Source organism: Dendrobates tinctorius, unplaced genomic scaffold, assembly GCF_039654945.1.
Source record: "Dendrobates tinctorius isolate UK_male_01 unplaced genomic scaffold, ASM3965494v1 ptg000111l, whole genome shotgun sequence".
Classification (NCBI taxonomy): Eukaryota; Metazoa; Chordata; class Amphibia; order Anura; family Dendrobatidae; genus Dendrobates; species Dendrobates tinctorius.
Window position 1 is genome coordinate 3,245,370 of NW_027361779.1, and position 22,844 is coordinate 3,268,213.

Sequence of the window (22,844 nt, forward strand, 5' to 3'; positions counted from 1 at the left end):
CTGCAACTTGATCGAGTATTGTGGGTTCTTGAGCATCATGCTCGAGTCCCTGCCCTGCGGCTACTAGGTTGTGCGGGATTGCACAAGATGCACTAAATCTGTAGGTAAAAAACTGGTGTTTTTAGACTGTTTTAACATAATAAATAATTAATTTTAAAAAAATGACCTGGGGTCACCCTATATTTGATAATTATCCAAGCTAATGTAAATAGCTGCAGGCTTCTATTGTCAGGTTGGAAAAGTACGTGGTTATTGGGCTCATCCCTGCCTAAAAATACAAGATTGCAGCCACCACAGAATTTGCTCATCACATAAGATGCTCCAATTCTGCTGCTTTGCCTGCCTCTTTCAAATTGCCTGGGGTGGCAATCGGGGCAATAGTAGGTCGAGTTGATGACAGCTGTGATTTGTTAAAAATCACAACAGTCATCAACCTGTAGGGTTATTAATGAAGAGGAGTGTATCAGACATCCCGATACAAACCCGGTAATAAAATAAAGTGTTTTTTTCCCACTTATTTATTAGGTTAATCCATATACAGTAAACTATAAAAACACAAGCTCTATCTATCGATCATCTATCTATCTACATATTATCTGTCTATCCCATCTATCTATCTATATCATTGACAAAAACGCAAGCATAAAAACATGGCAAAAAATGCATGCGGCAAAAACGCAATAAAAAACGCAAGGGAAAACACAAGTGAGCTGTGTTACGGGATTCATGAGGAAATTCAGCTACATGAAAGCCTGAACAAACACTGATAGTGGGAGCGCACCCTAAAAGTGGAGTAAAACTCTGACAACACTGTTTGCAGCAGCGACCTAGAAGTGAGATATGCATCCTGTTGTCTTTCCCATGTCACTCTTATTCCATTTGAGAGCTGTTTCCATCCATTTCAGCAATTTCCTGCTTCCTGTTAGGGTGTGACTGATAAATGTTCAAGTTTCACAATGACTTGCATTATACTCAGTACTTGAGTTGAGCCTGTTAGAGCGTCCAACCTGCTCATTTCGAGAACCAAGCACTCAAGCATTTTAGTGCTCAATCATTACTATTGATAAAGTATTCCTATTGCGTTACCTTAAATATTAAGGCAGCAGTACAGTATACTGTATCTTTAAGAAATTTTTTTTATGTCTCTACCAGTTAGTGTTCCAATTTTACTTCAGCATATCAACATTTATCAATTTTCAACATCCGTGATCTCAATACATAACCATTTTAGATTCCATATGATTTTTGCTAAACTCAGTTACAATATGTAGCTTTATTTATATAATTTATATTCATTTACTATACATATAACAAGCTTAAGAATCAGCTATTATTCATGGAGTGTTAGATTCCCATAGGAAACACACTTTTCTATAAGCTGTGAACATATTTTATGATACCTCAGAAGTAGAGTTGAGCGATACCGTCCGATACTTCAAAGTATCGTATCGGATGGTATCGGCCGATCTTTAAAAAAAGTATCGGTATCGCCGATTCCGATAATGGAAGTCCCATTCAAGTCTATGGGACTTCCGGTATCGGAATAAGAAAAACCCTTTCCTGCCCTTGTACAGCCTCTCTGGGGTCTGTACGGGCCTTTCGGGGGGCTGTGCCGGCCTGCCAGGGGGTCTGTGCAGGCTCCGGTGGTCTGTGCCGGCCTGCCGGTGGTCTGTGCAGGCTCCGGGGGGCTGTGCCGGCCTGCCGGGGGGCTGTGCCGGCCTGCCGGGGGGCTGTGCAGGCTCCGGGGGGCTGTGCCGGCCTGCCGGGGGGCTGTGCCGGCCTGCCGGGGGGCTGTGCAGGCTCCGGGGGTCTGTGCAGGCATCGTCCGATGGGACTACAAGTCCCATCGGGCGATGCCTGCTACCATGACAGTGATTGACACATTAGCCAATGATGGGACAGTAGTAGTCCCATCATCCGGCTAATGTGTTAAATGTTAAAAAAAAAAAAAAAAAAAATACTACATACATACTACATGCATGCTACATACATACTACATGCTACATACATACTACATATATACTACATACATGCTACATACATACTGCATGCTACATACATACTACATACATACTACATACATACTACATGCATGCTACATACATACTACATATATACTACATGCATGCTACATACATACTACATGCTACATACATACTACATACATACTACATACATGCTACATACATACTGCATGCTACATACATACTACATACATACTACATGCATGCTACATACATACTACATGCATGCTACATACATACTACATGCATGCTACATGCATGCTACATACATACTACATGCTACATACATACCACATACATACTACATACATACTACATGCTACATATATACTACATGCATGCTACATACATACTACATGCTACATACATACCACATACATACTACATACATACTACATACATACTACATGCTACATACATACTACATATATACTACATGCATGCTACATACATACTACATGCTACATACATACCACATACATACTACATACATACTACATACATACTACATACATGCTACATACATACTACATGCTACATACATACCACATACATACTACATACATGATACATATATACTACATGCATGCTACATACATACTACATATATACTACATGCATGCTACATACATACTACATGCTACATGCATGCTACATACATACTACATACATACTACATGCTACATACATACCACATATATACTACATACATACAATACATTCATACAATACATACATAGACATACAGTACATATAACATAGAGTAACATACTTACCAATACTTGTCACATTGTTCCCCGAAGCCATTGTCTTTTCCGGAATAAATATTAACATAACAAACCACAAAAATACTCACCCACGATCCGAAGCAGTCCACGAGTGTGTCCCACGACGATCTTGGGTAGAGAACTGCACCATTAGCTGTTGCTGTCGTTCTCTACGGGCTGCAGGAATCCAATGACGGAAGGTAGGTATCCTTCCGCACTGTATTCCTCCGCCACTTAAAAAAAAAAAAAGTCCCTAGTCTCACTTTATGCCATTGCTGTGTGGGAAATTCCCACGCAGCAATGGCATAAAGTGAGACTAGGGACTTTTTTTTTTTTAAGTGGCGGAGGAATACAGTGCGGAAGGATACCTACCTTCCGTCATTGGATTCCTGCAGCCCGTAGAGAACGGCAGCATCATCTGATGCTGCAGTTCTCTACCCAAGATCGTCGTGGGACACACTCGTGGACTGCTTCGGATCGTGGGTGAGTATTTTTGTGGTTTGTTATGTTAATATTTATTCCGGAAAAGACAATGGCTTCGGGGAACAATGTGACAAGTATTGGTAAGTATGTTACTCTATGTTATATGTACTGTATGTCTATGTATGTATTGTATGAATGTATTGTATGTATGTAGTATATATGTGGTATGTATGTAGCATGTAGTATGTATGTAGTATGTATGTAGCATGCATGTAGCATGTAGTATGTATGTAGCATGCATGTAGTATATATGTAGTATGTATGTAGCATGCATGTAGTATATATGTAGCATGTATGTAGTATGTAGCATGTAGTATGTATGTAGCATGTATGTAGTATATATGTAGTATGTATGTAGCATGTAGTATGTATGTAGTATGTATGTAGTATGTATGTGGTATGTATGTAGCATATAGTATGTATGTAGCATGCATGTAGTATATATGTAGTATGTAGTATGTATGTAGTATGTATGTGGTATGTATGTAGCATGTAGTATATATGTAGCATGCATGTAGTATATATGTAGTATGTAGTATGTATGTAGTATGTATGTGGTATGTATGTAGCATGTAGTATGTATGTAGCATGCATGTAGCATGCATGTAGTATGTATGTAGCATGCATGTAGTATGTATGTAGCATGCATGTAGTATGTATGTAGTATGTATGTAGTATGTATGTAGCATGCAGTATGTATGTAGCATGTATGTAGTATGTATGTAGTATATATGTAGTATGTATGTAGCATGTAGTATGTATGTAGCATGCATGTAGTATATATGTAGTATGTATGTAGCATGCATGTAGTATGTATGTAGTATGTATGTAGCATGCAGTATGTATGTAGCATGTATGTAGTATATATGTAGTATGTATGTAGCATGTAGTATGTATGTAGCATGTAGTATGTATGTAGCATGCATGTAGTATGTATGTAGCATGTATGTAGTATGTATGTAGTATATATGTAGTATGTATGTAGCATGTAGTATGTATGTAGCATGCATGTAGTATGTATGTAGTATTTTTTTTTTTTTTTTTTTTTTAACATTTAACACATTAGCCGGATGATGGGACTACTACTGTCCCATCATTGGCTAATGTGTCAATCACTGTCATGGTAGCAGGCATCGCCCGATGGGACTTGTAGTCCCATTGGACGATGCTTGCACAGACCCCCGGACATCAGCACAGCCCCCCGGCAGGCCGGCACAGCCCCCCGGCAGGCCAGTACAGACCCCCACAGGGTGCACAGACCACCGGCAGGCCGGCACAGCCCCCCGGCAGGCCGGTACAGACCCCGGGCAGCCCACACAGCCCCCCGGCAGGCCGGCACAGCCCCCCGGCAGGCCGGCAGAGACCCCCGGAAGGCCCGAAATGACGGCGCATCATGATGCGCACACACCGCGCATCATGATGACGTCAGGCCGTCAATCAACTGAACTTCCGATTCCGATGCCGAATTCCGATATTGAAAAAATATCGGAAGTCGGTATCGGAATTCCGATACAGCAAGTATCGGCCGATACCCGATACTTGCGGTATCGGAATGCTCAACACTACTCAGAAGTGAACTTTTGCATTAGTAAGTGCACAAATAGTAGTTTCCTACTTCCTGTGAAAAGCAGAATGTGTAGATAAAAAAACATGAAAGTCACTTAGAAAATATGAACCTTTTTCATTAAAAATCCACAGTATGGGAAGATCAGCAGTAAAGTAGCTTTGGTTTGTACAGCATTGCTTGTCTCAAGGTATTTGAAGAACACATTCCTGAACTGTTTTAAAATATTGAATGTTAATGGTAGTTTTTAAGAAACATTATGAATTTATAATATTCCTCATGGAAAATAATGATATTTTACTGTAGAATAAGGCATATTTTATTGTATTCTTTAATAAACATTTCACTATTGTAATTGTTTTTATTTATATTTTCTCACATATGAAGCCCCATTAATTGCACAGCACATTACAGACGTTAGAATTACTTTCCCAATTGATGCTCACAATATAAATTATACTGCATTATTATTATTATTATTATTATCATCTAATTCATTATACTTTTTGATTTTTAATTGTAGCTTCTTTATAACAATGCTGATTTTATCATCATTATACATAATTAGCTGCCTAAGGCTACTTTCACACTTGCGTTTTTTGCGCTGGGCACCGTGCGCAGTGCAAACGCACATAAAAAACGCATCATGCGTTTGTGTGCATTTTTTGCGGGTTTGCGTGCTTTTTAAAAAAAAACGCATGCGTTTTTTTGCGCATATGTGCGCATTGCAATGCGCACGTATGCGCACCCATAGACTATAATGTGTTTGGGTGAAAAAAAGGGGCGTGGCCAGCGTCTGAGCTGTATGGAAGCCTGAGCTCTGTGCTCCTCTCCAGGGCGGCCTACCAAGCGCTATTAATAAGCGATTTATGAGCCAGAACTAACAGCAAACTTGTGGGAACCTCCATAAATACCAGCGGTGCCCCCACATTATGGATCCGCTCAGTAAAAGAGCAGGAAAAGCAAAGAAGCTGGAGCGCTCTCCCCTCATGCTGAGGAGCCAAGATGGCGCCCACCTCACAGCAGCCACAGCCTGCAGCCCCAGCCTGAGCGGCACACAGCAGCTGAGAACACCACAGAGATTGAGACATGCAGCGTTCAAGTCGGGGGGTAAGTCTACACCCACCCCTGCTAAAACCGCCGCTCTACAGGCCAGAGAAAGTGGCAATTTTTACAATAAAAGCAGAGCTGAGGAGAGGGGAGCGAAATACCGCGAGATTGACCGGGGGACAGACGGGACTACGCAGCAGATACGCAAATTGCGTAACTTAAGCACAAATCTTGCGCAGCCTGTGAAATCTAGTGCAGCAGCAACGATGACCGCTGCTATGGAGGACACAAACATAATAAGGAGCTCCTCATCTTGCCCCGACATTTCTAATATATCAGACACCCCTCTAACGCCATTACAGAGGGAACTGTCCCCCTCCTCACTGAATAGCCACAGATTTAGTAGCAGCTCGGCTGAGCTGCAACAGGAAATACAAATGGAGGACTTTTGTCCCTCTGATGACCCTATACCGGAGAACATTTTACATGTATTAACAGAGGTAGAGGCTACCAGCAATGCAGCCTCAGAATTATTCATAAAAAATATGCTATGCCTTTTTGCAAAGACATTCCAAAAACAACTGGAGGGTTACAATACAAACCTCCAAAATAATATAGACAGCTTGGGCCAGAGAGTGGACCACTTAGAGTCCAAAATGGAGGAAATGGTCAAATCCCACAATACCTTGATAGACGAACATTATGCCTTAGAAAAAGAGGTTACTTTCTTAAAATCAAGGTTGATAGAGCAAGAAGACAGAAGTAGAAGAAATAACCTTAAATTCAGGGGAATACCTGAAAATGTTAAAGACAGAGACCTTAATGCTTATGTGCAAAAGTTGCTTCATACCATGCTCCCAGGGGCCACCAAAGGGGATCTTTTAATGGAACGTATACACAGACTACCCAAGTCCAAGTATGCCCCAGATAGAGCCCCACGGGACGTTATTGCATATTTCCACTATTTCCTGACAAAGGAGGACATCCTGAGGAAAAGTAAGCAATCACCCACCCTACCAAGGCCATATGAGGATATTAGGATTTTTGCAGACTTTTCAAAAGCTACCTTGCAGAAGAGGAGAGACTTCTTTCCAATTACTGCACACTTGAGGAAACACAAGATTTTATATAGATGGGGCTTTCCTACAAAAATTTTAGTCATGAAGGGAAACACCACTTTTGCCTTGTCTAACATTGATAATTGTAACAGATTTTTCCAAGATTTAGGTATCCCTCCATTGGAGACTCCATCATCAACATCACCCTACAATCAAGAGAGGAGCAACCCTTCGCAGCAGCTGAGGCGCCTTTCCCAGTCCTGGACCATACAAAAGAAAAGATAATGGACTTGGTGGTACTGACCCTGGCTCTAGGCCTGAACTCTCTCTTTTTCACCCCCCACGTGCTAACTGAGAGATCTTCTCTCGGTACCATTTCTTTTGAGAAATCCAATTTTTCTTGTTAACAAGTTTTGTTCTGTTCTAGGTTGTAACATGTTTTTATTCACAGGCACACCAGGCACTAACAAAAAATCACTAGAGAAATCTCATACCTTTTGGATGTATGTTCAGGTGAAATACTCTACTTCATTGAATTATTTAATGCATATTTTTCTTCCTGATATAGCATGGAGTTGAAAGTTCTGTCATTTAATGTAAATGGACTTAATAGTCCTTTCAAAAGATTTGCTTTGAGGAAGGAGATTAAAAGATTGAAGGCCAATATTGCAATGATACAAGAAACACACCTTCTAGAAATTGATAATATAAGATTCAAAAATATAGACTACCCTCAGATTTTCTTTTCTAATAATGAAGGAAGAAAGAAAGCTGGGGTAGCCATTGCCTTCCACAAAGATTTGCCAGTAGTAATTTCAGATATATATAGGGATAACAAAGGCAGACACCTTGCCATCAATTTTACTTTGGAAGGTGTGGAGTATGCGGTAGTAAATGTATACACACCCAATGTGAGACAAATCAGCTTTCTCAATAAGGTCAAAAAGAAATTATCCAATTTCAGTAGGGGGCAAATCATATGGGGAGGGGATTTCAACTGTATAGTCAACCCAGATACAGATTGCTCTTCTGCAGCTCCATATTATAGGAGCGTGAATCTAGGAAAGTGGTTGGGAGACTCCAATTTACATGATAGTTGTAAAATATTGAACCCTACTTCAAAAGAGTACACTCGATTTTGCCCACATAACAAATCTTATACTAGAATAGATCATATATTCACCAACTTCTCACTACTGGACTCGTACATAGATTTTCAAACTGGCCCCATTACATGGTCAGATCATGCTCCAATTCTACTGACTTTACGTATTTCTTCATTGACTCCAAAACAATACAATTGGAGATATAGCAAATTTGTTGTAGACTCCCCAGAGAATATATCATTAACAAGGAATGTCCTAACAAACTATTTTAAAGAGAATAACTCCCAGGAGATCACACCTGAAACATTATGGCTGGCACACAAATGTGTCATCAGAGGCCACTTAATTCAGTTGGCCTCGAGACAGAAGAGGGCAAGAGAGAGCCAACGGAAAATATTGCTAGAGCAAATCCAAAAATTAGAATACCAAGCCAAGGCAGATAAAATTTTGCTAAATATAACGAACTATACTCCCTTAGACTAGAACTCAGAAATCTCCTCATAAACTTATATGAGAAAAAGACTCTGTTTAATAGATCAGGGTTTTATGTAAATAATAATAAACCCTCAAAAAATATGGCAAATAGGTTCAAACCTATAAACAGAAAACATTTAATCAAAAAAATAATCCAAAACTCAAGGAATATAGAAAAGCCAAAAGATATAGCCCTGGCCTTTGAGAATTATTATTCAAAGTTATACAACATAGGAGAAAATGGAGCTCATCCCTCTCCTACAGCAGAGATGATAAATAATTTCCTGGGAAAGGTAAAATTGGGATCTTTGTCTCTAGAGCAGAGGGAATCACTTGATGCACCCTTTTCTGAAGGTGAGGTCTCTTTTGCAGTAAGCAACCTTAAAAGTGATAAAGCTCCAGATCCGGACGGCTTTCCCATAGAGTACTATAAAGAATTTCAAAAGGATCTTATCCCACACTTAACAAATGCCCTGAATTTTATAAAATCAAAAGGAACGTGCAATGCAGACATGCTGAGAGCCACAATAGTGGTGATTCCCAAGCCAGACAAGGACCCTACCAAAATTTAAAATTATAGGCCCATTTCCCTCCTAAATGCAGACATCAAGGTTTATGCAAAAATACTGGCAGAAAGAGTGCAGGATGTTATTCCATACCTCATACATCCCGATCAAGTCGGTTTTGTAAAATCTAGACAAACTTCAGATAGTTCTAGAAGTGTTCTGCACCATATACATTCATGTAACAAAAATAAAATTCCCAGCTTGTTTGTGGCTCTTGATGCTGAGAAGGCCTTTGACCGTATTAATTGGGCCTATGCATTCACAGTATTAGAGAGGATGGGCTTTGGTGAGGAGATGTTGAGGAGTATTCGAGCTTTGTACTCTCGGCCGTCTGCCTCTGTACTGGTCAACAGCACGATGTCAGACAAATTCTCCATAACAAATGGGACAAGACAGGGATGTCCTCTGTCCCCAATTATTTTTATCCTGAGTCTGGAGCCTTTGGCTCAATTGATAAGGGACTCTGATGAGGTACACAGTGTACAGCTGAGAGGCTCAGAGCATAAGATAAATCTTTATGCAGATGACATCATACTTACACTAACAAATCCAGTTGACTCACTGAAAAAGATCTGGGACATTATAGATTTGTTTGGCTCTGTCTCATACTACAAACTTAATGCAAAGAAAACTAACGTCTTATCACTTTTTATTTCAGCTTCCATTAAACAGCAATTAAGAGACAAGAATCCCTTTAACTGGGACAGTGCTAAGATCCCATATTTAGGAATTTGGCTTACAGGTAACCCCACACATATTAGTGAGACAAATATAGATCATCTTTTGCAGTCTCTCGACCTTAAGTTGAGGGAACTGTCAAAAACCCCGGTCACATGGATGGGTAAAATAGTGTTATACAAAATGTTCTGCCTTCCTAAAGTCCTGTTCCTATATAGGAATGTCCCTCTGCCCATATCCATACAATCCATACAAAAATTAACCCACCAGATGAATAAGTTTATTTGGAATAACCGGAAACCTAGAGTGAAGAAACGTACATTACTCAAATCTAAAGAAAATGGGGGAATAGCTCTTCCAGATCTGGAGGCATACTATTTTGCCACTGTGACTGAATTAACAAAAAGTTGGTTCACGGAACAGACTGAACTGGAATGGCCAAAAATTGAAAGGGATATGATGCCCAACAGGGAACCAATTTTGTTTATATCATACTTTCTTTTGCACAGAAAAGAGATTGTGAATATAGATAATCCAATACTCAGAGCCTCTATGTTGTGTTGGTCACACTTGTGTAAAGGAAAATCTAATGTTTCCCCTTTTTCAACTGAAAAATTGAGACTCCCCTTTTTGTCTCCTGTCAGGACTTCCTTAAGACCTATGTTCGACAGTTGGGCAAAGTTTCCAATCACTTTTGTGGATGACTTGTTGGATAACAACAGAGTCATGCCCTTTGAGCTGGTTAAGACCAGATTTGGAATTCCTAATACGGAATACATGAAATATCTTTAGCTCAAGGAGGAATACAATAAATATAAGAAATACTTCTGCAGAGTGGTTTTGATTAACCACACTATTTATAATTTTTTATTTAGCATGTCCCCCAGACATGGGAGCTATCTCAGACCTCTGTATAACCGCTTGACTGGCAAGGACACCTTCACTAATGAGGGATGCTTTGAGAAATGGGAAACCACTCTGCAGAGACAGATATATATCCCTCAGTCGACTTCATCTCTTAAAATTGCGGTTAAATCTACGAGGTGCATGAACATACTTGAAACACACTACAAGTTAGTTCACAGATATTACCTCACCACAAATAGACTCAGGCACTTTGGAGGGGGGGGTTCTGGAACGTGTTGGCGTGGTTGTGGATCTCAAGCAGATTTACTTCATGTCTTTTGGGGATGTCCTATATTGAAGTTATATTGGCTTAAAGTTTTTGACTTACTTTCACTCATATGTAATTGGCGTATTCAGCCACAGCCTGCTTTAGCTTTGCTACTCATAGACATACACAGACTTAAAAAGGAAAAGTTCCTGGCCGCTCACATTCTTATGTCCGCAGCTTTCCTCATAGCGAAAGGTTGGAACAGTAAGCAACCTCCAGATATTGTCACGCTTATTATGCTGGTAGATAAACACTGTGTTTATGAGAGGATTCACTACATTAACAATTTATCAATAAAGTTATTTGATGAAAGGTGGTATAGATGGGTGGAACTCAAGCCCAAAATAGAAGAAGATTTCATATCCTGAACTTTTATTTTCTTTTTTTTTTTTGATTCATGATGTGCCAAAATTTCATATATCTAGGTGCCTAGTGTACTTTTGTAAAGGTTCTTTATTTTTCTTCCTCTTTTTTTTTTTTTGTATTATTATGTTTATTGTTTACCGCACTTATTTCAAGTGTTGATAAGATTGTAATCTCATTACACTGTGATGTCTTGCTTTACATCACTCAAAATTCATTTGGATGTGATTGTATAAATGTATGCCTTACATTTTTGCTTATTACTCTGAAAACCTCAATAAAAATATTGTTTAAGAAAAAAACGCTTTGCATGCGCATGTGCTTTTGGGGGGCAAGTCGGGCGCACAAAAAATGCAACAGGATGCATTTTGTGTGCCCGAGCGCACACTACAAAAAAACGCATGCGCATACAAACGCGTACAAATGCATGTGTATGCGCACCCATGTAAAGTATAGGGAAAAAACGCATTTTTTTGCGCAAAAAACAGCGCAAAAAAACGCAAGTGTGAAACCAGCCTTAATGTAGGTGCCACAATGCTTTTATGTTCTACATGAATGTAAATATATTCTCTTACTACCTTAGCTGTAATTTATATACATTATTCACAGAAACATTGGGTTTTAGTCTAATCTACTTTGAATTACAACGAAAGTAGATTTCCCCAGTCACCTAGACCCATCAAGACTGATAGTTTGTAAACCAGTCTTAACAAGGGTCATACAGGAAAATATGCCTTGAATTCAGCACATATTATTAGTGATCAGGGATCAGAAATGCTGACAATTTTACTTAATTTGGTGGGTGGGTAAAACCACACCTTGTCCTAGCTCCCCCCTACAACCTATTTCAGTCTATGAGTTTTCTATTCTGGCCAGTCTGCAGAATGGAATAATGTCTTAAAACATTCTCTCTCTCATTATTCAGGCATTTGGCAAATATTAATAATTCTGGTAATCTTAATTGACCTGAAACAGGAAAGGTCTATTCTGATTTCATGTCAAATATTGAGAAAAACATGCATGTATGGCTTTTTATATACTGTATCAAATCTTTTGGTTTCAACTGCATGTATTTACATGGACTGGATTTCAAGTGATACAGCCAATCAAAAGAGGCACATTTTCTTTACTATTTAACTAAATTTCTACAAGATAATGAGCACTTTCTGAAAAACGTATGTATAATTTTGGCATCTACTGATTATATGATTACTATATTGTCAGGTTCAGTATCATAAAGCACTTGGTGATGGCTTGGTAAGAGATCTCTTTCAGGGTGAAAAATGTTCAGTCGATGTGGCACGGGAGTGCCATTACATTTCCCCATAGGGTGCCAACCTCCACTGCCAGGTAAGGAAATGGAGTACCAGCTTTCTGGTTGATTAGATATCTTCTTTTTCCTTAATGTAATATTTGACCCAACCTATCTATATATATAATCGTCTTATTGTGTCTGTCTGTAACCGAATTCCCGGGGTGCTGATTGGTCGCAGCCTGGCGGCCGCGACCAATCAGCAATAGGCGCAGCTGTTTGTAATGCAAAGCTGCGCTTGCTGCTGATTGGTCGCAGCCAATCGGTGGCAGGCGCAGTCGGGCGCAGCACTCAGTCGGACGCAGGGCTCTGTAAAAAAAAGAGAATTAAAATTAAAAAAGGTTATACTCACCTTCCGATGGCCCACGATCTCCACTCCACGCGCCCGGCCTTGCAGTTCCAGTAATGCTTTGCACCTTAGACCGGAGATGACGTCTAAGCGGTGTTTCACGCAAAGCATTACTGGGACCGCGAGGCCACGCACGTGGAGTGGAGATCGCAGGCCGTTGGAAGGTGAGTATATAACTATTTTTTATTTTAACAGGGACCACGCATAACAGGAAAGGAGGGTGAGGGGGACCATGCATTCCAGGAAAGGGGGTGAGGGTGACCATACATACCAGCAAAGGTGGGTGAGGGGGACCATGCATACCAGGAAAGGGAGGTGAGGGGGACCATGCATACCAGCAAAGGGGGGTGAGGGTGACCATGCATACCAGGAAAGGGGGGTGTAGGGTGATCATGCATACCAGGAAAGGGGGGTGAGGGTGACCATGCATACCAGGATAGAGGGGTGAGGGGACCATGTATACCAAGAAAAGGGAGGTGAGGGGACTATGCATACTAGGAAAGGGAGCTGAATGGACCATGCATACCAGGAAAGGGGGGGTGAGGGGATCATGCATACCAGGAAAGGGGGTGAGGGGACCATGGAAACCAGGAAAGGGGGAAAGACAGGACCATGCATACCAGGAAAGGGGAGTGAGGGGACCATGCATACCAGGAAAGGGAGGTGAGGGGACCATGCATACCAGGAAAGGGAGGTGAGGGGACCATGCATACCAGGAAAGGGGGGTGAGGGGGACCATGCATACCAGGAAAGGGGGGTGAGGGGACCATGCTTACCAGGAATAAGGTGTGAGAGGACCATGCATAACAGGATTGGGGGGTGAGAGGACCATGCATTCAAGGATTGGAGGGTGAGAGGACCATGCTTACCAGGATTGGGGGGTGAGGGGTACCATGCATATCAGGATTGGGGGGTGAGAGGACCATGCATATCAGGATTTGGGGTAGAAGGGAACATGCATATCAGGATTGGGGCGTGAGGGGACCATGCATACCAGGAAAAGGGGGTGAGGGGGACCATGCATACCAGGAAATGGGGGTGAGGGGACCATGCTTACCAGGAAAGAGGGGTGAGAGGACCATGCATACCAGAATTAGGGGGGTGAGCGGACCATGCATTCCAGGATTGGAGGGTGAGGGGACCATGCTTACCAGGATTGGGGGGTGAGGGGTACCATGCATATCAGGATTGGGGGTACGAGTACCATGCATATCAGGATTGGGGGTGAGGGGACCATGCATATCAGGATTGGGGGGTGAGGGGACCATGCATACCAGGATAGGGGGGAAGGGGTACCATGCATATCAATCAGAGGCAGGCACAGTCGGGCGCAGCGCTCAATCGGGTGCAGGGCTCTGTAAGAAAAGAGAATTAAAATAAAAATAGGTTATACTCACCTTCCGATGGCCTGCGATCTCCACTCCACGCGCCCGGCCTTGTAGTCCCAGTAATGCTTTGCGCCTTAGACCGGGGATGACGTCACTCTCGGAAGAGCGCGACGTCATCAACGGTGTTTCGCGCAAAGCATTACTGGGATCGCGAGGCCGGGAGCGTGGAATGGAGATCATGGGCCATCGGAAGGTGAGTATATAACTATTTTTTATTTTAACAGAGACCATGCATACCCGGAAAGGTGGGTGATGGGACCATGCATACCAGGAAAGGGGGGTGAGGGGACTATGCATACCAGGAAAGGGAGGTGAGGGGACCATGCATACCAGGAAAGAGAGGTGAGTGGACCATTCATACCAGAAAAGGTGGGTGAGGGGACCATGCATACCAGGAAAGGGAGGTGAGGTGACCATGCATACCAGGAAAGGGGGGTGAGGGGGACCATGCATACCAGGAAAGGGGGGTGAGGGAACCATGCTTACCAGGAAAGAGGGATGAGAGGACCATGCATACCAGGATTGGGGGGTGAGAGGAACATGCATTCCAGGATTGAAGGGTGAGGGGTCCATGCTTACCAGGATTGGGGGTGAGGGGTACCATACATATCAGGATTGAGGGGTGAGAGGACCATGCATATCTGGATTGGGGGGTGAGGGGACCATGCATATCTGGATTGGGGGGTGAGGGGACCATGCATATCAGGATTGAGGCATGAGGGGACCATGCATACCAGGAAAGGGGGTGATGGGACTATGCGTACCAGGAAAGGTGGGTGAGGGGGACCAGGCATACCAGGAAAGGGGGGTGAGGGGACCATGCTTACCAGGAAAGAGGGGAGAGAGGACCATGCATACCAGGATTGGGGGTGAGAGGACCATGCATTCCAGGATTGGAGGGTGAGGGGACCATGCTTACCAGGATTGGGGGGTACGAGTACCATGCATATCAGGATTGTTGGGTGAGAGGACCATGCTTATCAGGATTGGGGTGTGAGGGGACAATGCACATCAGGATTGGGGGGTGAGGGAACCAAGCATACCAGGAAAAGGGGAGGAGGAACATGCTTATCAGGATTTGGGGGTGAGAGGTCCATGCATATCAGGATTGGGGGGTGCATTATTGCATTATTATTAAAACTTCATAAATAAACTACATACATATTCTAGAATACCAGATGCCTTAGAATCAGGTGACCATCTAGTGACTTATATTTACCTATGTCTGATCCACTCACCGATATGTTTTTAAATATCTGTGCTTTTTTAGACTAATACATACAGTTGTGGCCAAAAGTATTGACACCCCTGCAATTCTGTCAGAAAATACAAATTAAATGAAGATAATAATACCAAAGAATTTGTGTTTGCAATCATTTTCAGGAAGAAACTGAATATTATCTGACAGAATTGCAGGGGTGTCAATACTTTTGGCCACAACTGTAAATAAAATCTAATTTTTAGGTCTGTTTTGTTGAGGTTTTCACACATATGACCTGAACAGGATATACAAACCTAGTATCTGTAAATCCTTTTTAAGTCATATGGACATTTCACTGCTGCAGCCAATAACTGTCCTCTTATGTGGCATGGTGATCACTGCTGCAGCAAATAATTGGTTGCACTGATGGGTGCTGGACTTTAAAATAGGCTGAATAACCAATTTGAAACAAATTAAGAAATATTTGGGAGATACAAAAGCACAAAAAAATTGGATCTAGGAATGGAAAAGATAGTAGGGGTGTACTATCAATTTGGGTGTTGTAGAGTTAAGTCTCTCACTCAACTGTTACTGCTGGCTTTCATTGTCAAAGGGAAGGCTAAGATTCTATGGGGTGGAACTAGTGTTTTCTTGTACAACACTTTGAACTGCTGCAATCAAGGTGGAAATAAAATACTACAGAATACCTGGCTTACTTTTTTGATAGCATGTTAAATTTCTTTTTATAAAATTCAGATACATAATGTAAGACATTACTTGTCTGTGAGTGACAATATTTTAGCGAGCACCAATTTTTTTTAACACATAACTATAAAGGTGAATGCAATGTACAGCTCCAGCTACCTACCCTTAATAAAGAAAACAAATCTAACAATTTCTGCCACATTACATTGTTCATCGCACAGCATAATTAACCTAACATTCAGTGTTCGGTTAATTATGAACATTTTTCCTGTGTCATTACACCTGCTGAAGTTATATCATTTGTGTGTCAATTATGTTGCACAAGGGTGGTCATTTATACAATAAACCTCAATGGGACACTTATACAGCTCCAATATTATGATGAAACCGTAATGTTATTAAACAGATTAACCCAGACAGCTATTACATGAAAACAATTGAACTCAAATCACAACTAAGCATGGAAGCATTGACAACTATACAAAGGAGAGAAAGCTATTGTATTTCAGACCCAAGCGGTGAAAAAAAAATCAAAGAAAAGTATTAGTAACTGACAGTCACCATAATCTACTTCATCAAATAAAATTAAATCAAATATCCTAGTTATCTAAAAACTTGGCTAATTAAATCCAAGACACTTTTAATAAAAAGAGACAGCTTGTTAAAAAAATAGTGTCTTGAGTCCCAATGGCATGGAATGGGTTCGATTAACATTTAGGAAGGTCAAGGAGGAAAATGCTATGTTGTTTACGCAGACAGAAGGTCAAAAGAGTGATCTTACTAAATCGATAGTTTCTTCAGACTTTTTTAGATCTTTAAAATGCGACTCATTTAAAAGAAAATGTTTAAAGACTAGCTTGTTAAATCTATCTCTTGTAGTGAATCTAATTATAACTTGCATTGAAATCTTTCAGATTTTTTTATAAGAAGTTGCTCTTACCTGTACTGTCATCATAGGCGATTGTAACTGTTTTCCACTTGAAAAACTGCACCAAATCAAGAATTGCTCGACTCAGTGAGGAAAAGTCTGGGTATAAGCTGACATAGAATGAATCCCTGTTATCCGAAACTTGATGTTTCCAGCGAGTTTGAATGTGTGGAACCCCAAGGGCATTACATATAGACTGCACTGCATTAGCCGAAGAGCTGTGTGATGGTCCAAATATAGCTGCAACTCCTAGAGACAGCTGTTCACAAGCTAAAAGAAAACAAAATCAAATAACTGTTGGCTCTATGTCATAAAATATAACTCGTTGTATAAGTATAGCAAAATAAAACAACATTTACTTTACTCATTTTGTTATGAAATGAAGATGAATTCAACATTCAAGTGTTAAAAAAAGTTTTCTTATGAATATAACCTTTTTAGATGGAAGCATACCCAGAGATCAACCTATTGTACCAAATCTAGTTATGGTTAATAAGATAGATGCAGTCAATTACGAATTTCTCTTAATATTGCTTTTACAGGGGACTATAGTATCATAATGACATTACAGCCATTCAAATGACTGGTAAGTCATATAATGCAGAAGGGTTGACCCTTAATTTTTTCTAACCCTTTCTTACGTGTAATATTGTCCCAAATAAAATAGGTACAGCATTAACTCACCTTGGTCCCAGGCATGTCTGTCCTGTGTATATGGTTGCTCATATTCAATTTTGGATGAATGACATGTGAGTACTGCAGCTCATCAGTGGCCGTTAATAGGCTACAGTTCTCACATCATCTGTTATTAAGCGAGTGTCCACTGAAACAGCATTAACATTTCTTGAATGGCACTGGTCCAGGAGAAGTGAAAATGCTGTTTTTATACTAAGTGGGACACTGTTTTCTTTAAGAAGGGTAGTCCAAGTAGTGAATAGCCCATCATGGCTGACCAATGGACAGCTATCGGAGGTCATTTGTCAGATGCATCCACCACATCCACCTATTATAAAAAGAAATATGTTAAATTTATACCTATTTAGAGCTATTAACCCCTTTTCAACATACGGCGTACATATACTGCTTTGCGGGAGCTGTGTTCCCATAAACAGTACATGTACAGAGCCTCGATCATGCGACTTCATGCTGAGTGCTGCAGCAATCAGGTGCGGATTCAGCTCTGTATGGCAGCTGACACAATGCAGCAATGCCCACAATCAGCGCTAGCACAGATCGCAGGCATTTAAACCTTCTGATGTCACTGTCAGTAGTGACAGCGACATAGAGGAGCATTGCACAGGGAATGGGTTCCCTGCGAACTTCCATCATGACAACGTGTTGTCCTAATGGTCTCCATGGAGATCCGCAGCTGCAAGATGGCCGTGGGGTCCTTCAGGAAAGGTGTTTCACGGTGCCTGCAGACAGCAGGACACAAAATGCCTCCTTCTCTGCCTGTCAGATGCAAATGTGATGATATGCAATGCAGAAGCATGGCAGAGTATTAGATCAGCAATCTGATGCTATGCAGTGATGTCTCATACTGGGACAATGTAAAAAATATTAAAAAGTGTCAAAATATTTTTTTAGAAATCTCCAAATAAAGAACAATAATAAAGAAACAGATATTTTTCCAATAAATACATTTATTTATGTAAATAAACAATAAAAGTACACATGATTGGTATCACCGCGTCCGTAATGTAATGACCCGCGCTTTAAAACTATTCCACTAGTTAACCCCTTCAGTGAACACAGCAAAAAAATAAATAACAAATGAGGCAAAATGCAATCATTCCGCTGAATAAAAAGTGCAATAAAACACGATTAAAAAAAGAATGTAAATTAAAATAGTGCAGATAAAAATAACATTTTGTCCCCCAAAAAACAAGCTGTCATACATCTACATCAACAGAAAAAAACGTATAACTCTCAGAAAAAGTGATGCAAAAAAATAGCGCCAAGACATAAGAAAAAATATAAATTGGGTATCACTATAATCACACCAACCTGAACATTAAAGCTACCTTATCAATTTTACCACAGGTGGAACGGCATTAAAAAAAATTCGAAAAGCAATTCCTGAATTGCCGGTTTTTGCTCATTCTGTCTCTCCAAAATCAGAATAAATAGCAATCAAAAAATGCCATGTGACTGAAAAAAACAAGTCCTCACATGACTCTGTGGGCCAAAATATGGAAAAATTATAGCTGTCTAAATATTGTGATGCAAAAACTAGTTTGCTCAATGAAAAGTGATTTTAGAGTGTGACATCAGCCAATCATAAAACCCAATAAAAATCTTGTTTTGCTGTAATCACACGGACTCGAAGAAAAAAGTTGCCTAATCACTTATACCGCACGAGGAATGGTGTAAAAACTAAATAAAACCAATTCTTCACATATGTTGAGTTTTTCATTTTGCCTTCCAAAGATCGCAGTAAGGCTCAGCGCACATTTATCCTGCACCCTACGCTGAGTGCCTACACTGGTGTTTCCATGTAAATCTCTGAAACATGGGATTTAGACAAAACCCTCAGCGGAAGATTACAAATATTGAGGCAGATGGAGGTACTGTGGACACCATAGGACCTGTGATCTGGAAGTGTCCGTCTTTTTAGGATTGCATAAAAGTGCCGGGGATTTCATCTTTTAGTCACTTGGAGATTTAGATGGAAACCACGATATAAGTGCTCAGCGTAGAACACCAGATAAATGTGACCATAAATGTTATGTAAAATGTTCCCTATAAAAGCTTCAACTCAATCCTCAAGAAAAGCAAGTCCTCACACAGGTCCATCACATCTTAATGGAAATATAGTGGGCTTCCACGTTACTGGTAGCACAAAGGTTCTGGAAAAGCAAAATGGCTCCTCACCCTAAAAAATAAATTCAGCAAATTCTGCACTCCCAAATTCAAATTCCACCCTCCCTTCTGAGCTCCAGTGTGCCTAACCTTAATTTGTAAAGTGGGGTTTCAGCTGTGTTGGCACCTCAGGGGTGTTGCTTCCCTTTTGAGCTTTGCACTGTGCTGCAAAAGTAGTTTTCGACAACATATGGGGTATCTGTGGACTCAGAAGAAATTACACAACAAATTTTGAGGTCTATTTTTGTCCTGTTACCCTTGTTAAAATGTAAAATTTGGAGCTAAAAATGATTTTTGCTGGATATTAGATTTTTTTTATTTTCACGGCTCTACATTACAAACTTCTGTGAAGCACCTGTGGGTTCAAGATGCTCAACACACATCTAGATAAGTTCCCCAAGGGGTCTAGACTCCAAAATGGTGTCAATTGTTGGGTGTTTCCACTTTTTAGGCACATCAGGGGCACTCCAAACAAGACATTATGTCCACTAATTATGCCAGCGAATTTTACATTCAAAAAGTGAAATGGCACTCCTTCCCTTCCAAGCCCTGCCGTGTGCCCGAACAGTAGATTTCCCCAATGTATGGGGTATCAGCATGTTAAGGAGAATTTGCACAACAAATTGTTTGATCCATTTTCTCCTGTTACCCCTGTGAAATTATAAAAGTAGGTGTAAAAGATTTTTTTTGAGAAAGAAAAGTAAATATTTATTTTCCTTCCACATTTTAAAACTTCCTGTAAAGCACTGAAGGGTTAATAAATGTATTCAACGTCGTTTTGAGTACCTTGAGGGGTGCAGCTTTTAGAAATGTGTCACTTTTGGGTATTTTATGTTATATAGGCCCCTCAAAGTCACTACAAATGTGTGCTGGTCTCTGAAAATTGGTTTTGCAAATTTTGTTTTAAAAATGAGAAATTGCTGGTCAACTTTTAACCATGTTAACTTCCTAACAAAAAAATTATGTTTCAAAAATTGTGCTGATGTAAAGTAGACATGTGGGAAATGTTATTTATTAACTATTTTTGTGTGATATGACTCTCTGATTTAAGAACATAAAAATTTAAATTCAGAAAATTGCTAAATTTTCTAAATTTTTGCCAAATTTCCATTTTTTTCACAAATAAACGCAAGTCATATCAAAGAAATTTTACCACTATAACGAAGTACAATATGTAATGTGAAAACATTTTCAGAATCAGTGGGATCCATTGAAGCATTCCAGAATTATGACAGTGGTCAGAATTGTAGAAATTGGCCTGAACAGGAAGGTGAAAACAGGCTTTGGGGTGAAGGGGTTAAGAGACAGGTGACCAACTAATGTTGGCCTTCAAGATATTTTATGCAATACTTCTTGGTATATGTTGAGTTTATGAGTTTAAACACAGGAAGGGCACTTATGTACATCTGCAGAGGCAGCACGGTGGTTTAATGGATAGCACTGCAGCATTGCATCACTGGGGTTTGGGGTTCAAAAACCACCAAGGACAACATTTGCAAGTAGTTTGTATGTTCTCCCCTTGTTTGCGTTTGTTTCCTCTGGGTACTCCAGTTTGCTTCCATATTTGAAAGACACACTGATAGGAAATTTAGATTGTAAGCCCCAATTGGGACAGTGCCAAAAATGTGAGTGAAGCGCTGTGTAATTAATGGCATTATATAAGTGAGTAAAATAAATTAAATTTAAAGGCTATCTTCCACTATAGCCAGAACCATTTCAAGTAAGCATGTCTAATTGAGTAGCCCCTTGATTGGGGGGAATCCTGAAAAATATGGAAAAACGTATTCTAAATAGGTTTCTTATATGGACTGAAAGTTCAAATACATAGTTTATTCTTTTAGATTTTTCTTTGGAAGAAAAGCACAGAAAATGTACAGAATTCTAAGCTAATAATTTATTTCATCCACATCATCTCAAAATCTTTTAAAGTACCTTAAGTCATTTTGCCAATAGATTGAATCAATAATGTACAAAATGATGTTCAATTGAGCTGTCCTATTATGTATTCTATTTTGCTTTGTTCATGCAGATGTGTACATAGAATTGCTAAACATAAATATTTCAATTCAGTCAAATATAGATTAGTCTTGATTTGTATAGTTTTTGCCTTTGTCAAGAGGCTGTTTGCTGTCTCTAGCCAATACACTTTGGGTGTTTAAAAATCCATTAGGCTTTGCTCTGTGCTGAACTCTAAGAGTGCATATGTATGTCTAATAGGCATTTATGTACTTTTATTGTACTGATCTCTGCTCCCTCTTAGTAATAGAAATGATTGTGAATGGGAAAGCTTGTCAAATTTATAACATAAAAATGATTTTAAAAGGATTTTTTTTACTTGCAGGAACAAAACTATAAGGCTGTAATGTGACCTTGGCAGTTTACATGAGTGACTCTCAACCTCAAGTTCTAAGAAATATCAGAGATAAAGATAAAAAAACACAATTTAATATGAAATGTAGTTTTAATCTATTAGTGCTTTGTAATGAGTTGTCGAAATGTGTTTGCTAATGTTTACAGCATTGGTGCAGCCTGTGCAGCTGAACATGGATCAAGGAGGTCTCGGGGCCCAATTCCACCTCCAAAGCAGCAACAAGCTTCTATCAGACAATTAAACTTCAAAGAGCCCTTATACTGTTTGTGCCCAGGAACCCTCTACTGTTTGCTATGCCCCTGGATCAGTGATATAGAATGTTGTGTTCTTGAAATTATAGTTTTTTTCTCTTGTGCAGTATTGAGTCATGCCACTAATAAAATCTTTGAGTTAAGGCTCTGTCAACATCTTTACTATAGAC

At 40.1% G+C, this 22,844-nt stretch overlaps 1 protein-coding gene across 1 annotated transcript in view; it reads right to left on the minus strand.

Annotated features, from left to right (window-relative positions):
* GRIK2 (glutamate ionotropic receptor kainate type subunit 2) overlaps window positions 1–22,844 on the minus strand; it is a 1,148,051-nt gene that overhangs the window by 774,729 nt on the left and 350,478 nt on the right. The window contains exon 3 of the mRNA XM_073589495.1: window positions 17,203–17,460. Coding sequence (XP_073445596.1) covers window positions 17,203–17,460 — 258 coding nt within the window. The remainder of the gene's footprint in view (window positions 1–17,202; window positions 17,461–22,844) is intronic.